The sequence below is a fragment of the Sorex fumeus genome, unplaced genomic scaffold (genome assembly GCF_029834395.1).
Source record: "Sorex fumeus unplaced genomic scaffold, SorFum_2.1 ptg000122l, whole genome shotgun sequence".
Classification (NCBI taxonomy): Eukaryota; Metazoa; Chordata; class Mammalia; order Eulipotyphla; family Soricidae; genus Sorex; species Sorex fumeus.
This window is the reverse complement of record NW_026606179.1, coordinates 19,055,365-19,072,627: the sequence shown is the minus strand read 5'-3', so window position 1 is coordinate 19,072,627 and position 17,263 is coordinate 19,055,365. Positions and strand designations below refer to the sequence as shown.

At 51.5% G+C, this 17,263-nt stretch overlaps 1 protein-coding gene across 1 annotated transcript; it reads right to left on the bottom strand.

Annotated features, from left to right (window-relative positions):
- Window positions 1–5,698: 5,698 nt before the first annotated feature.
- RINL (Ras and Rab interactor like) lies at window positions 5,699–15,602 on the bottom strand. Its single transcript, XM_056137015.1, has 10 exons — window positions 15,481–15,602; window positions 12,469–12,571; window positions 10,343–10,415; window positions 9,644–9,708; window positions 9,223–9,375; window positions 8,749–9,144; window positions 7,378–7,671; window positions 6,118–6,249; window positions 5,839–6,002; window positions 5,699–5,755 (listed from the first exon to the last, which is right to left on the bottom strand). The coding sequence occupies exons 3-10, from the start codon at window positions 10,384–10,386 to the stop codon at window positions 5,699–5,701; spliced, it is 1,305 nt and encodes a 434-aa protein (XP_055992990.1). The 5' UTR covers window positions 10,387–10,415; window positions 12,469–12,571; window positions 15,481–15,602.
- Window positions 15,603–17,263: the final 1,661 nt, after the last annotated feature.

The window sequence follows — 17,263 nt, the reverse complement described above, 5'->3', positions numbered from 1 at the left end:
CTCACCACATCCGCGCCAACATCAGTTGCTTTTGTTCTTTTGGATGTGGGCCAGTCTCTGTGGTGTGAGATGATATCTCATTACTGTTTTGATCTGCATCTCCCTGATGATTAATGAGGAGGTAGAGCATTTTCTCATGTGCCTTTTTGCCATTCGAATTTCTTCTTTGAGAAAGTTTCTGTTCATTTCGTTACCCCATTTTTTGATGGGGTTGGATGTTTTCTTCTTGTGGAGTTCAACCAGTACTTTGCATGTCCTTGATATCAACCCCTTGTCAGATGGGTATTGGGCAAATATCCTTTCCCATTCTGTCTTTGTATTTGGGTCACTGTTTCTTTCGAGGTGCAGAAGCTTCTTAGTTTAAGATAGTCCCATTTGTTTATCTTTGTTTTCACTTGCTTGGCCAGTGGTGTGTCATCTTTGAAGATACCGTTAGCTTCAATGTCGTGGAGGGTTTTGCCAACCTTGTCTTCAATGTACCTTATGGATTCTGGTCTGATGTTAAGGTCTTTAATCCATTTTGATCTTACTTTTGTACATGGTGTTAGGCAGAGATCTGAGCCCATTTTTTTGCATGTATCTGTCCAGTTTTGCCAGCACAATTTGTTAAAGAGGCTTTCCTTGCTCCACTTCACATTTCTTGCTCTAAAGGGCATGTTTTTAATCTAAGGACATACTTCTCCTTTCCTTAATTCATAAATAATCATCTTAGATTTACTTAATCTTTTTTTTCTTTTTGGGTCATACCTGGAGATGCACAGGGGTTACTCCTGGCTCTGTACTCAGGAACCACCCTGGCGGTGCTCAGGGGACCATATGGGATGCTGGGAATCAAACCCGTAGGCCACGTGCAAGGCAAACACCCTACCTGCTGTGCTATCACTCCAGCCCCGATTTAGTTAATTCTTAATAATCTTTCTAGTCATTTTGTATGGACACAGTAAGAGATACATTAAGCTTATAGGGTGGCTCTCCTGGGGACATCTCACTATAGATCCCAGACTACAGTCCTCAGGTCAGATTAGTCCTTCCTAACTCTATCAGGGTCCTTGTACAAGTAACTTCTCTTTGGGTCATGACAGAATTTGTCCACAACAATCCTCTTAACTTTTTATAAGTTTTTTGGCACTTGGCCTGTCCCATTTCAATGCCAGGGTAGCTCACAGCTTGCCCTGGGTCCATCCAGTCCCTTTGTCGGGACCCTGCTTTTGGGGTGCTAGGAATTAAGGGCAACTGAGACTTAAGTTGAATAAATATCACAGATGCCCAGGAGTAAGTGTTATTTGGAGTCAATTAACACTCAAGCAACGAGCATAGCATCAACTGTCTTCCTGTGTCTATACAAAAAGGACATTGCTCCAAAGTAAACTATGCAAAGGACATAAGGAAAAGAGAAGAGCAATATTTCACTTACAAAATACAAATCCAGAGATCTCTGAAGAATTTTACTTTACAAGTCACAGGGTCCGATTTGGGGATAATGGTGATTTTAGAGAAAGCAGAGCACAGAGGAGAGGTTAAGGATAAACACAGAGGAATGGGAGTGCCTCTGGAGCACTGTAAATGATGTAACCCAATAAACCTAAGCTCCCTGCATCAAGGGAGAAAGGACATACCAATGCTAGCCTACAGTTTTTGTTTGTGGGGGCACACCTGGTGATGCTCAGGGGCTATCCCTAGTTCAGCGCTTGGGAATCACTCCCTGTGTACTCTGGGGTTCACCCAGACCTCCTACATACAAAATCTAATTTTAAAAGTAGCAATAAGGACCAAAGAAAGAGATGGCGCAAGGGCAGGACTTTTTTGCCTTGTACAGGCTCACCTAGGTTTGATCTCTGGCATCCATATGGTCTTCAAAGTAGCACTAGGAATGATCCTTGAGCACAACACCAGGAGTAAGCTCTGAAAAAAGGTGTTGTCCCAAAACCAAAAAATAAAAAATAAATTTTAAGGGGACTGGAGCGATAGCACAGCGGGTAAGGTGTGTGCCTTGCAAGCGGCCAATATGGCCGACCTGAGTTCGATTCCTCCACCCCTCTCGAAGAGCCCGGCAAGCTACCAAGAGTATCTCGCCCGCACAGCAAAGCCTGGCAAGCTCCCTGTGACGTATTCAATATGCCAAACACAGTAACAACAAGTCTCACGACGGAGATGTTACTGGGCCCGCTCGAGCAAATCGATGACTAATGGGAGGACCGGAGTGATAGTACAGCAGGTAGGCATTTGCCTTGCATGCAGCTGACCTTGCAGTTCTACCCTGGCCACCCCATATGGTTCCCCTAAGCACAAACAGGAATAAGTCCCTAGTGCAGAACCAGGAATAACCCCTGAGCATTGCTGGGTGTGGCTCAAAAATATGTCACTGTCACTGTCCTCCCGTTGTTCATCGATTTGCTCAAGCAGGCCCAGTAACATTGTGAGACTTGTTACTGTGTTTGGCATATTGAATATGTCCCGGGTAGCTTGCCAGGTTTTGACATGCACGCGAGATATTCTCGGTAGCTTGCTGTGCTCTCCAAGAGGGGCGGAGGAATCAAACTCAGGTCGGCCAGGTAAGCTGCGTGCAAGGCAAGGCTCAAAAATAAAACAAAAAAAGTTTTAATGAAGCAAGGGTAAGTGGTACAGACTATGCATGAGGACCTACGTTTGACCTCCTAACACTGAAGAGTGGAACACAGAACTGAATTAGTTGTTCCTCTAAAGAACATAGTATAGCAGGCAGGGCACTTACCTTGCATTCAGCCGACCTGGATTCAATCCCCAGTACCCCATAGGGTCCCTGAGCTCTACCAAGAATGATCTTTGAGCATAGAGTCAGTAATTAGCCCTGAGCACGGCAGGATATGGTCCAGGAACAAACAAACAAACAAATAACAAATAAGTAAATAAATCAGGTGCGGGGGTAAGAAATTGGAAGTTCTGTACGTTGTCCATGGAAATGAAAAAATGGTGTCACGGCAATAGGAAATGATTTAGAGGTTGGGGCTGAGGAAATTCAGTAGCCAAGCTCCTGCCTTGTCATCCTGGTAGCCCTCGTTTGGGGGATTCCCAGCACCACAAGCAAGTGTGAGTGGCAGCACATCATTCTGTGATGTCCCCTTTCAGAACCATAACTAAAAGTGTTTGACAACCTTCGCTGCAGCACGTATGCAAACACCACAAGGGTGCCACCCTGGTTGGTGAACCACAACAGAGACCAAAGGGAAAGAATAAAAAAACAGGCCAGAGTGATAGCACAGTGAGTACGGTTTTTTTGCCCTGCATGCAGCCGACCTCTGGTTTGATCCCTTACATCCCATATAGTCCTCCAAACACCACCAGGAGTAATTCCTGAGTGCAAAATCCAGGAGCAACCCTTGAGTGTTGCTGGGTGTGGCTCCAAAACCACATAATAATCAAACATTTTTAAATTAATAAAACACAAAACTTTTTCTTTTTGGGTTCACACTCGGCGATGCTCAGAGGCTACTCCTGGCTCACGCATTCAGGAATTACTCCTGGCAATTCTCAGGGGACCTTATGGGATGCTGGGAATTGAACCCAGGTAGGCCATGTGCAAAGTAAATGCCCTACCCACTGTGCTATCACTCCAGCCCCAAAAAACACAGCATTTTTTTGTTTTTGTTTTTGGGCCACACTCGCCAGTGCTCAGGGGTTACTCCTGCCTCTGCATTCAGAAATTACTCCTGGCGCTGCTCAGGGGACCACAGTGGGATGACTGGAGTCAGACCCAGGTCATCTGTATGTCCTACCCACTGAACTATCGCTCCACCCCCTAAAAAGCAAAATTTGATTCCTAAAAGAAACACAGACTCATGACACACTCCATCGCCTCCTGTTCCATGGGAGAAGGCGGATGTGGAAAAGGTCTGCATGCATCCCAGACCTCATTGAGTTCATTTATTTGCATCTGCAGTGGAACTGGCCACAACACCAGTGTGCAACAGGTGATTTAAAAAAAATTTTTTTTTAATAATGCAGGAGTACTGTTATTTGTTCAGCCATTGATTAAGCTGATTGAACTGGACATGAACTCCACATTACTTTATTTTATTTTATCACTCTGAGATAGAGTTACAAAGCTTTCATGTTTGAGAGAGATTCAGCCATACAATGATGGAACATTCATCCCTCCTCCAGTGCACATTTTCCACCACTGATGTCCCAAGTATCTCCTCCATCCCCACATCCCAGTCCTCACCCTGCCTCTATGGCAGACAATTTCCCCAATACTCTCTCTCTACTTTTGGGCATTATGTTTTGCTCGAATTTTCCCACCACCATTCAAACCTACCTGCCAGGGGCAGATGCTAGATAACTTATTTTCCATAGCTCATTTTGAATATCATGAGAGCTTGTGTGGCCACAACTGTAAATGCAAATTTCTAGATTGTAAATGGTTGGGTTCCAGAGACATCTCTGTATGGCACTAATCCATTTTGCAACAGGTGATTAAGGGTGAGTGTACCCCACGGGCCATCAGCCAGCCGAGAAAGAGAATCCTGTTGTGTTCCCAGCAGCGGTGGGCTTGGAAGAAGAAGGTCCTTGGGGAGCTGAGGAAGAGTCAGTTGGTTCCCCCAGAGACAAGTAGATTGCAGGGAGAGTGTGAATGTGCCTTTAGATCTTCAGCACCAGGTGGTCCCCAGAACAACCTCTGGTAGTCAGCCTGGGTGACCTAGGTAATCCCTGCCCCACCTTGCCCCCATAACCCTCCCCCACCCCAAACACACCCTCCATCTAATACCATGGCCCCTTGCATTGCTCCTCTGGCCAGAATTGCTGGGGGCATCCCCAGGGTTTCCTGAAAAACATCTGGGGGGGAGGGCGCTACAGTTTCCCCTCAAAAAAGCCACAAAGAAGCAAATGATCCGATTCTGTTACTATGTGTTCTGTAGAAGAGTCCAAACCACCTGAAGAGAAAGAAGTGTGGTTGCCAGGAGCACAGGACCGGAAATGATGAAAAAATGAGAGTGAGGTCGGCCAAGTTTATTGGGGAATAGAGGCAGGTAAGGTAAGATACATGCTCAGGAGAGAACGTGGGCTTCTCCAGAGTGGAGGGATTCCAGTACACACCCCAGCATGAAAGCAGGAAAGTGTAAAAGCACACGTGACCCATCTCAAGAGGGGAGATGCAGCAACATGTCCTTGGGCAACTGGGCAATACGTGGGCATGGGTAGCACTTGTGTGCCCTCTCTTTGTTCAAGTTGGCTTTCTAACACTTCTCCCAAACTGGCCCCCTCCCCAGTCTGTTGCTAGGGTGGTTGCCAAGGGGGAAAACTGATGGCATTTTTTGGTTGGGCTATTTTTGGCCACACCTAGATATACTCAGGGGTTAGTCCTGGCTCTGCACTCAGGAATCACTCCTGGCAGTGCTCAGGATAGGATGCTGGGGATCAAGAAGGGTCGCAGCGTGCAAGGCATGCACCCTTACCTGCTATGCTATTGTTCTGGCCCCTGGGATGGGATTATTCTGCCAGGCATGAGAAGGTAAAGCTAGGAACAGCAGGCTGCCTGGGACAGCCTCTTTGGGAAGGAGGGAAGGAAGCAGCAGTGCAGACAGCTGAGAAGGGCACCCCAGAGAGCGGTAACTATTGGGCAAAGGCCAACAGGAGGGCTCCCTAAGCCACACAGGGTCTTTGCTGGCCCCAGTGGTCCTTGCAATTTGCTTGAGGAGCAGAGGCCTCAAAGCCCCAGTCATCACTGGTCTCTGGGCATTGTCTCTATGGCCCACGGCTCCTCAAAGGTCAGCGCGTCCTGTAAGGAGAAGGAGAGGCTGGTTCAGAAAGGCAAGGGGACAGCGGGCTGGGTCCCTCCACCCAGCAGGGATGAGTGGTCACCTGGTCTCCAGCCTGGCCGTGTCTGTGCAGGGTGCGCCGGCGGTGCCACTGGCGTAGGGAGGCGCGGGCCTCACTGCTGAGTCCCTGGGGCGAACGGGCTCCCTCCGGCTCGTAGTGGGCAATATGGTGCAGTGCCCCAAACCACGTGGTCAGGTAGTAGCCGGCTAAGAGGAATGAGGCGACATTAGCCAAAGTTCCCCAGCAGTTGCGGGTCTGGAGTTGGATCTGGGTGGGGGGGGTGGAGAGGGGGTGTCTCTGGATTAGGGGTGGGGGTCTCACCCTCTCCCCGTAGCTCATCTGGATCCAAGAGCTCCATTAGAAACTCCACGTCCAACTGTGTCTCCCCGATGTTGGGACTCCAGATTAGTTCCTCCGTCAGTGCGGGCAGGAAGGCATCAGCTCCCATTGGTTCTAGGGAAGCCAAGGACAGGCTCAGGGGGTGGGTGCATGCAGACACATTCCATTTGCTTTCTTTTTTTTGGGGGGGGGTTACACTTGGCGATGCACAGTGGTTACTCCTGGCTCTGCACTCAGGAATCACTCCTGGTGGTGCTCGGGGGACCATATGGGATGCTGGGAATTGAATCTGGGTCAGCCGCATGCAGGGAAAAACGCTCTATCCACTGTGCTATCGCTCCAATCCCACATTCTATTTGATCTAAGCATGCTCCCCTCTCTTTTGGGGAAGGGGGTGTCACCCTGCTGTGCTTAGGGGTTACTCCTGGCTCTGCACTCAGGGATCATTCCTTTTGGGGATCAGGAGACCATACGAGAAGCCAGAGATCGGACCCTGCTCCTCATGTGCAAGGCAAGTGCCCTCCCACCCTCCCCACACCCTTTTAAAAATTTGTCTGAAGGTGACTGACAGCAATGGCTAAATTAGCCATGCTGCTAAATTTACCTCCAAAGGTTGGTTTAGCACGTCAGAAATATCTTTCCCCCTCTCTTCTCATTACAAGTAGGCACCTCCTATCTGCCATCTGCCCCCACCATCCTCAAGTCACTTTTTTGTTTGTTTTGTTTTGTTTTGGGGTCGCTCCACTTCTTTTTGTATATTTCAGTGTGGTTGTTTTTTGGCGTTTTTTTATTTCCGGGGGAGGGGTGAGGGCTCACCCGGAGGTGCTCAGAGCTTATTCCTGGCTCTATACTCAGGGATCACCCCTGATATGCTCAGGAGACCATAGCGGATGGATGCAGGAGATCAAACCCGGGTCAGCCACAAGCAAGGTAAGTGCCTACTGGCTGTACTACCTCTTTGGCCCCCCACTCCACTTTTGCTCTTTGGTTGTTGGTTTGTTTGTCTGGCAGGTTTGGGGTCACACCCGGGCGTGGTCAGGGAATCTCTCCTGGAGGGCTGGGGTGGGAGGGGGTGGAGTTGTCTTATGGGGTGCGGGGCATTGCGTGCAAGGCAAGCGCCCTATCCGCTGGACTCTCTGGCCCCCCACTCCACTTCTTCGTTTTTTAGGGCCACGCCCGGCGGTGCCGGGGACTCCCTCCTGGCCGTGCGCCTCCCACTCCACGTCCCAGCCGACGCGCTACCTTGGTTCTCGCTGCCAGCCAGGCCTGCGTAAATGTCCCTACAGATCTCCAGCAGCAGCGCCACCTTGCGGCGAGGGGAGCAGGCGTCGTGGAGGTACGCGAGGCGCGTGTGGATGCGGCTCCGCAGGGCGGGGGCGAGGCCCTGCCGCTCTGGCCCCACCACCGCCCGCAGCGCTATCTGTCGCCTCTGCAGGTGCCTCAGCTCCGGGGCGCGGAGGGTGCGGAGTCGCATCCACAGGGCGGGCTTCAGCGGGGCCAACACCGCCCAGCACAAGGCCTCCTCCACCGCGGAATCTGCGTGGGGGAGGAACAAGCGGCAAGGTCGTTCCGTGTCCTCCTGCTCTGCAGCCCCTGTTCCCACCGCTCCTAAGCGGCTAGGGAACACGTGGGGGGGGGGGAGGGGGAGGGGCTGTGGCTGTCACCCCTGGTGAGATGGAGCAGGAGAGCACAGGTATAACATGTACGGCACAAGCAGATTACAGGAAGGTCTAATGGGGGCCGGAGAGGTAGTACAAGCCTTGCCTGTGGATGGCCGGGGTATCATCCCTAGCATTTATTCCCCTGAGCCCCACCAGAAGTGTTCCCTGAGCACCGAGCCAGGAGTGATCCCTGAGCACAGTGGGGTATGGCCTAAAACAAAGTAGTAAAAATAAAAGCTGTAGAATATGGTGTGAGGGACCCGAACAATAGTACAATGGGTAGGGTGTTCGCCTTGCACATGGTCGACCTGGGTTCGATCCCTGGCATCCCATGTGGTCCCCCGAGTAGTGCCAGAAGTAATTCCTGAGTACAGAACCAGGAGGAAACCCTGAGCACTGCTGGGTATGACCCAAGAAGCAAAAAAAAAAAAAAAAAAAAAGAAAGAAAAATGGTGTGAGTAGAAATAGGAAATCTGGGAAATCTGTGGGCCAAATAGATCACCCAGGGCTGGAACAATAGTAAAGTGGGTAGAGCATTTGCTTTGCACACAGACAACCTGGGTTCAATCCCCAGCATCCCATATGGTGCCCAGAGCATCGCTAGGAATAATTCCTGAGTGCAGAGCCAGGAGGAACCTCTGAACATTGCCATGTTTGACCCAAAAAGCAAAAAAAAAAAAAAAAGTGATTGCCCAACCTGAACATGACCACAGCTAGTCCCACTAGCACCCCAGGGAGTCCAGGGAGTGACCCTGAACACTGAGACAGGAGTAGCCCTGGGCATGACAGGTGCGCTACCCCCCCCAAAAAAAAATAAAACCAGGAAAGGTGTGCACACAAATGGGGAAAAGTTGGCTGTCAACATACACATAAAGAGAAAGAGAGTCAATGCAAGTGCATGGGAATTTGGTTCATGGAATAACCCTAAATTCCCTCCCAGTGCCCCTCTTACCAAAGTCCTCGTCCTTCTGGGTGAACTTAGGCCCCCTGGTCCCAAACACAGCCCTGACATCCAGGTCCTTGGCCAGGTGATCTTGCAGGTCGGTCAGGAGGTGCCGCATATCCTGTAGCAGTTCTGTAGCTGGGTCGCCAGGCCTGTGGGGTCCCATGGCATCTGAGGTCAGGCGCGCCCGAAAGCCCCGGAACTGCCTGGCCACGTAGTTGCTCCGAGCTCTGACCAGAGCCCGGACGTGACGGGTGAGCACATCCTCGGATCCTCTCTCCTCCTTGAAATCCTCCTCCTCCTTCTCCTCTGCCAGGCAGGGCAGCGCGAGGTCAGCAAGGTGCAGTTCTGGGCTGAGCATACCTTCCACCCAGGAGACGCGATGAGGGGTGGGGTATCTGGGGGCTAGACGCGTGAGGAGAAGCTCAGGACCACCGAGTGGTGTCCACACCCCCCAGAAGCCCCATGGCCTGCCCTTCTCACCTGGAGTCTCAGCGGTTTCTGGAGGCATCTCCGGGGGTGTCTGCTCTGCCCCCCACCCCTCATGGTGGGCTTCCAGATAGAGCTTGTTCACCATAGACAACCCTCTTTCTGAGGAGTGGAGAGGGACAACGGCCTTCTGCAGAAGAACTGGGACTGGCGAAGGGGAGGTGTCCTGGATCCCTGAGGGCCCAGCCCTGCTGTCTGTGGGGTGCCACCAGAAGCCTTCATTCCCATCCTCACTCCTGAAAGAGCTGAGTGAGGGCTCATGGGACCTGAGGCCCAGGAGTCACGCCTTCCCCACACTCAGACGCCCAGTCCTAGCATCTCTCCCGCTCCCTTTTCCAGTCCCCCAAGTGGCATCCTCAGACCCCGCTGGTGGTGTGTAACTTAACTGTGCCCCCTGAGCGATCGTCTCTCTTACCTGTGTGTTGGCTTCCAGGCTCTAGAGAGTGGGGGGGCAAGAGCAGTGTCCTAGGCAGAACATCCCTGAGAAAAGAGAGAGGGGACTTGCAGTTTAAGTGGGGTACCTTAGCAAATGAACCCTTTTTTCAGTGGGCCAGGGGCCACTCAGGCCACACCAGGAAGTGCTGAGGGGTTACTCTCGGCTCTGAGCTCAAAGATCATCCCTGGCAGGGCCCAAGGGTGCTGGAGACTGCATCACTTGCAAGGATAGCGCCCTCCCTGCTGTGCTATCCCTCCGCCCCCTCCCTGTGATTCTTGGTCGACTGGGTTCACTGTGAGAGTCTGAGGCCCTGTGAGGTTGGGGGGGAGGACCTGGGCCATCCCTGGGGTTTCTTTTTTCTTTTTTTTATCTTTTTTTTGGGGGGAGGGTCACAGGTCACACCCAGAAATGCACAAGGGTTACTCCTGGCTCATGCCAGAATTACTCCTGGTGGTGCTCAGGGGACCATATAGGTTGCTGGGAATCGAACCCGGGTCGGCTGCGTGCAAGGCAGACGCCCTACCTGCTGTATTATTGCTCCATCCCCAATCCCTGGTGTTTCTTGGGGGCCCCCAGGGCTACACCCAGTGATGTTCAGAGGAAGGTGGGGTACCAGGAATCAAACCAAGGTTGGCATGGGTCTTAACCCCTGCAATCATTTCCCTAGGTGCCCTGTACCTGCTGGCTGAGAGGAAGGCCAGGAGGTGGGGCAGGCTTGGCATGCAGAGGTTAGAAGATTCCAGAGTGACACCTGGCAGGAGGGACAAGGAAGAAAATTTGAGGGGTGGTAACTCCTATTTCATGTTTCTCTTATCCCGTCTTTCAGTCTCCCAGAAAAGCGTTAGACGAAGGGAATTCCCACCCTCTGGAGTCCTCTTTTCTCCTGGTTTAGTGCTTGCATCCTGCTTAGGCTATCAAATAGTGTTGATCCACTATAGAAATATTTATGGGCACTTACTTATCTCTAGATAAGACAGAACTGCAAAGACAGACACATTCACTACCACCCTGCCACCTACCTTTCACTGGAGAGACATGAAAGAAATGAGCTAACAGGTGACAGATACATGTGTCTTGTATTGATCACTATAAAAGGAGGGGTCAGAGAGATAGTGCAGTGGCTAGGGCGTCTGCCTTGCAATCAGCCGATCTGGGTTTAGTCCCCCAACATCCCAGTATGGTTCCCTGACCATCACTACAAGTGATTCCTGAGTGCAGAGCCAGGAGCAAGTCCTGAACATTGCTGGGTGTGGTCCCCCATAAAATTAAACCAAACAAGATAAATACAATAATAAAATAAGGGGCTGGAGAGACAGTACAGCAGGAAGTGTGCTTGCCTTGAACATGGTCACCCTAGCTTCAATCCCTTCGAGTGTGGCCCCAAAACCAAAAATTAATTACTCAGTAAAGGTAAAGGTAAAGGCCCTCCCGTTGATCGTCGATTTGCTCGAGCGGGCCCAGTAACGTCTCCATTGGAGACTTTGTTGTTACTGTGTCTGGCATATCGAATACTCTCGGTAGCTTGCCGGGCTCTCCGAGAGGGGCGGAGGAATCGAACTCGGGTCGGCCATGTTGGCCGCTTGTAAGGCGAACGCCCTACCCGCTGTGCTATCGCTCCAGCCCTAAAGGTAAAGGCCCTCCCGTTGATCGTCGATTTGCTCGAGCGGGCCCAGTAATGTCTCCATTGGAGACTCAGTAAAATAAAGTAAAAATAAGATAAAAAGAAACAGACAGATGGGAAGAGGCCAGGACTCAGCAGTGGTGATCAAGGAAGATTATGAGGTGCTGGAGCGAGAGTACAGTGGGTAGGGTATTTGCCTTGCATGAGGCTGACCTGATTCCATCTCCAGAAAGCCAGCACTGCCAGGAGTAATTCCTAAGTACAGAATCAAAAGTAAGTCCTGAGCACCACCAGGTGTGACTCCAAAAAATAAAAAAAAAATAATGTTAATTATTTTTCTTTTTGGGTCACACCTGGCGATACACAGGGGTTACTTCTGGCTCTGTACTCAGGAATTACTCCTGGTGGTGGGATGCCGGGAATCGAAACCGGGTCGTCAGCGTGCAAGGCAAATGCTCTACCCGCTGTGCTATAGCTCCAGCCCCAATAAATGTTTTTTTAAAGGAAGGTTCACTGTCACTGTCACTGTCCTCCCGTTGTTCATCGATTTGCTCGAGCGGGCCCAGTAACGTCTCCATTGGAGACTTTTGTTGTGTTTGGCATATCGAATACCTCACGGGTGGCTTGCCAGGCTCTGCCGTGCAGGCGAGATACTCTCGGTAGCTTGCCGGGCTCTCCGAGAGGGGCGGAGGAATCGAACTCAGGTCGGCCATGTTGGCTGCGTGCAAGGCAAACGCCCTACCGCTGTGCTATCACTCCAGCCCAAAGGAAGGTTATACTTTCACAGAGGCCTGAAGGATGGAGACAGAATCCCTTATTTACACAGAGAGAGGCTCCTTCTGGAAGAACAGATGAAAAGGCCCTGAAGCTGGGACAAATTTTGGGTATTCAGGCAACAGAGGTGACTGAAGCAAAGACATTGAGGGGCAGGAGATGGAGAGGTGGGTGCTGGGGAGAAATTGAAATAAAACCCAAGGGTGCTGTGCGTCCTTGGCGAGGTGTGGCACAGGTACGTAGAACAGTGCCTACGCTCAGAACAAACTGCAGAAGGAGTCCAGGAGACCTGGTGTCTGGAAATCCCTGGTGTCTGGGCTAGACAGAAGGTGCAGATATAGATGCAAGTACTGGGGGAGGTTCGCAAGTACACTGGCTGTGGGCTGGCGCCTTGCGGGGGCCTCATTACCTCCAGGAAGATTCAGGATCTGGTAGGTGTTGACATTCCCTGGTGACCCGTCTGTCTTCAACACCAGGACCTGCCTTGAGGGGTGTCCAATGACCAGGAAACTCTGGGAATTGGAGGCAAAGGGCCCGAAGACAATTTATGCAGATACTTAGTCTAATTCACTTTTTTTTATTTGCTTTTGCTTCTAGGGTCACACCCAGTGATGCTCAGGGGTTCCTCCTGGCTCTGCATTCTGGAATTACTCCTAGTGGTGCTCAGGGGACCATATGGGATGCCAGGGATTGATCCCGGGTTGGCGCCGTGCAAGGGAAATGCCCTACCCGCTGTACTATCGCTCCGGCCCCTAATTCACTTTTTCTTACTGAGCACCCTATTCCTTTGTTCGGGGTTGCACAATCCAGATTTCCTTCCAGGAAACCCCTGCTCAACTTGCAGGACCTGACTTAGCCAATCGGAGAACAGCGCTGTCTGACCAGTGTGATTGGTCCAGAGACAGGAACGTGAACCAGTATCTGCACTGTAGCACTGTCCTCCCATTGTTCATCAATTTGCTTGAGTGGGCGCCAGTAAGGTCTCCATTGCAAGACTAGTTATTACTGTTTTTGGCATATTGAATATGCCACGGGTAGCTTGCCGGGCTCTGCTGTGCGGGTGGGATACTCTTGGTAGCTTGCCGGGCTCTCCGAGAGGAATGGAGGAATTGAATCCGGGTCAGCCGCTTGCAAGGCAAACGCCCTACTCGCTGTGCTATGGCTTCAGCCTGAACCAGACTGAACCAATATCAGCCAGTGAAAATCCCCCAACAGGGGCCAGCGAGATAGTTTAGCGGAGAGGACGGTTGCCTTACACACAATCCAGGTTCAATCCCTGGCATTCCATATGGTGCCCTAAGCACCGCCAGGAGTGATTCCTGAGTGCAGAGCCAGGAGTAACCCCTGAGCATCACGGGTGTGACCGAAAAAAGCCGAAAGAAAAAAGAAAATCCTCCAACAGGTTTTTGGCTCTAGTGCTTCTCTTGCGTCCCCACCCAGAGCAAAGTGGCTGTTTTCGCTCCCTTCCCTTCTCTCTTTACTGTGGAGATGTCCTGGGCAGCACATTTGGTTGGAATGAACCAGAGGTCTAGGAATCCCATTGACTTGGGGTGGAAATTGGGGGTTGGAGGTTGATGAATAAGGATGTGGGGTTGTAAGGTGGTGCCAGGGATCCAACTCGTGGCCTCTTGATCACAGAGATGTAGTCTTTGTTTGATTTTGTTTTTCGGTCATACCAGTAGCACTCAGGGCTGACTCCTAGCTCTGCACTCAAGAATCACTCCTGGAAGGCTTTGGGGACCCTATGGGATGCCAAGGATCCAACCCAGGTTGGCAGTGTGCAAGGCTGCCCATGTACCTTACCCCCTGTACTATGGCTCTGGCTCCTGAGATGTGTGTCTAAGCTGGGGACAGCCACCTTACTACCTCCAGAAGGCCCCCCAAAGAGGAAGCTGTGGTGGGCCCCCTCATTGCTTGTTTCTTGCAGTACTCAGTTTTGTTTTTTTCTTTTTGGGTCACACCCGGCGATGCTCAGGAGTCACTCCTGGCTCTGCACTCAGGAATTACTCCTGGCGGTGCTTGGGGGACCTACGGGATGCTGGGGATCGAACCCGGGCCAGCCGTGCGCAAGGCAAACACCCTACCCGCTGTGCTATCGCTCCAGCCCCGCAGTACTCGTTTTTGTTCCACATGCTCAACCCGGGGGATGGATGGGGAGCGATGCAGGTCTGGTTTCTCATTTCCCCCTGTATCTCTCCCAGGCGAACATATGGAATAACTACCTTGGGGCCAAGAAGCTGGCTTAAAGGGCTGGAGTGCCCTGGTTCAATGCTCAGGGGTAGCTCCTGGCTTTGCTTAGGGGACCCACATGATGTGAGCGATCAAATCTGGGCTTTCTACATGCAAAGCATGCTCTTGACCCATTGTGTTGTCTCTCTGGATCAAAGAGGAATATATATATATATATATATATATATATACACATATACACATATCGGGGCTGGAGCGATAGCACAGCGGGTAGGGCATTCGCCTTACACGCGGCCAACATGGCCGACCCGAGTTCGATTCCTCCGCCCCTCTCGGAGAGCCCGGCAAGCTACCGAGAGTATTCGATATGCCAGACACAGTAACAACAAAGTCTCCAATGGAGACGTTACTGGGCCCGCTCGAGCAAATCGACGATCAACGGGAGGGCCTTTACCTTTACCTTTATACACATATCTCAAAGGGCTGAGATGCAGGCTTTGCATGCTGGAGTGCTCTGGGTTCAAATCCTGGTACCACATGATCCCCTGAACACTTCCCAGTGTGCCCCCCAATTTTTAAAATATTTCTACCATTCACATATTGGAGGGGCTGGAGCAATAGCACAGCGGGTAGGGTGTTTGCCTTGCATGTGGCTGACCTGGGTTCGATTTTTCCGTCCCTCTCGGACAGCCCGGCAAGCTACCGGGAGAATCCTGCCCACACAGCAGACCCTGGCAAGCTCCCCATGGCGTATTCAATATGCCAAAAACAGTAATAACAAGTCTCACAATGGAGACGTTACTGGTGCCTGCTTGAGCAAATCGATGAACAACGGGAGGACAGTGCTACAGTGCACAAATTGGAGAAATTTGGGGTGGTTTGGTGGGGGCACATGTACTATAGTGTTATGGGGCTATACCCAACTCAGTGCTCCAGGGTCCTGTTACATCACTCCTGGCAGTGCTCAGGGGTCAGTATCAGGCGGTCTGAGGGACAGAATCTAAACCTCCTTTATACAAACCACGTGCTCAGCCCTCTGAGCTATGGCTCCCGCCCTACAGAGTAAGCTCTAGTCCCCAGGCATTCAGAATTCCCCACAGTTCACATAGACACCAATTAATGGGATGGAAATAAACTTGTGAGTTGTCTGGTACTCCGAATCTGGGGGGGTTGTCTCATAGCTGCCAGCAGGGGGCGCCCTGGGACCCGTCCGGGGAACCGCTGTACTCACCCCAGGCGGCCACGCCTCCACGAGGGCTTCCGCATTTAGGCCTTCCAGTTCTGGGACCTGCCAGGCTCCCTGTGTCCTCTGCAGGCGCAAGATTGGTTCTGGGATCCCCGGGGCCCCTACGCGGGTGTCAGCTACTCCATTTGCCTGTGATGGGGCCAGTCTGGGGCAGGACCCGAGTCAAGATCAAAGATGCAGAGAATGAAAAGCGAGGGCAAAGGGTCAGAGATGGGGTGCAGGGTCCTGGGGTGTGGCAGCAGAGGCTGGAAGGGGCATTTAAACCCAGGGATGGGGACCCTCCCGTCCACTCTCTCACCTCTCCATATCTTGGACCTGCAGGGGCCGTGGACTCTGGCCTGCCCATCGTCAGGATGTGGGGGTCCAGGCAGCCATGGCGTGGGTCCAGACAGGGTGGAAGAGAATCTGGCTGGAGGTGGCTCCAGCCCTGGGGGGTGGTAGAACTATTCACAACCAGGGCCAGACAGACAGGACAGGGCTAAAGCACTTGCCTGGTCTTCTTTGGTGGGGAGGGGGTTGAGGCCACACCGGAGGTACTTTATGCTCATGAGTGATCCCCAGTAGCTCCAAGGGGACGATATGCGGTGCCAGGGGTTAAAGCAGGGTTGGCCACATGCAGGGCAATAAGGTGCCTTGCATCCCAGTGACCCAGATTGACGTTGGAGTCCGCAGCACCATATATGGTCCCCTGAGCACAGCCAACAGTCATTTCTAAGCACAGGGCCAAGAATAGTCCTTGAGCACTTCTGGGTGTGGTCCAATCCTCCGGCCATGAGAAAACAAAACAAAACAAAACAAAAAGCCTTTGGGGCTAGAGAGACAGTACAAGGTGCTTGGCTAGTATGCAGCCAACTCAGATTGAATGGCTGCCACTGCCAGGAATGATCCCTGAGCACAGAACCAGGAGTAAGCCTTAACAAAGCACTGCCAAGAGTGACCCCAAAACTGAAACAAAGGAAACAGAAAAAAACTCTGTACAGTCAGTAAAACAGACTCTGGACATTCACCCTGAAGCATGGAGTGTACTGGGAGCTCGATGGTGAGGAGCCCTAGGGCTCCAGTGACACCAGCCAGTATCCATGGGTCATGGGAGGACAGGAGGACTCAAAATGGCCACTGTTTACCAAGTGGTAGGGAAAAGTTCTGATATAATTTATTTGCTACTCCTGGCTCTGTGCTCAGGGGACCATAAGCAGTGCCGTGCCACAGGCAAGAAAAACATCTTTACCCCTGTGCTCTCTCTCTGGTTCCTATATAGCTCAGGTATTATATTATTTTGTTCTGTGTTTGGTGTTCTGGGCTTAATTCTGCATTCAGGAATCACTCTTTTGTTTTATTTTGGGGCCACACCTGGCGATGGCTCAGGGGTTACTCCTGGCTCTGCACCCAGGAAATATTCCTCGTGGTGCTCGAGGGACCATTTGGGATACTGGGGATTGAACCCGGGTCAACTACGCCCTGGCCTTCAGGGATTACTTTTAGCAGGGCTCAGGAATTGAGTCCAGGTGGACTGGACTCAATCTATGGGATTGAGTCCAGGTGGGCTGCATGCAAGGCCATTGTCTTCTCCCTTGTACTATCTGGCTCAGATTTTAAAAACAAGTACTAGAAGTTGTCACATGTTTATGATGGTTTGAGCATTGATGGGACCTGTTTGTTAATTCGGAGCAGACCCCATAATGAGCAGCAGTGCTACTCCAATCTCTCTGCTTCTATGTCTGTGCACTTGGTGATACTTGGCGGGGACCACGTGTTCCTGGGAATAAAC

What these genes read in the sequence shown, in the direction of transcription:
- RINL (XM_056137015.1), bottom strand. Translation starts at nt 10,386, where the DNA reads ATGCCAAGCCTGCCCCACCTCCTGGCCTTCCTCTCAGCCAGCAG. An exon ending in GCCTGGAAGCCAACACACAG is followed by an intron (nt 9,376 to 9,643) that starts GTAAGAGAGACG and finishes CCCCTTCGCCAG; the next exon opens with TCCCAGTTCTTCTGCAGAAG. An exon ending in ACGGCCAGGCTGGAGACCAG is followed by an intron (nt 5,756 to 5,838) that starts GTGACCACTCAT and finishes TTCTCCTTACAG; the next exon opens with GACGCGCTGACCTTTGAGGA.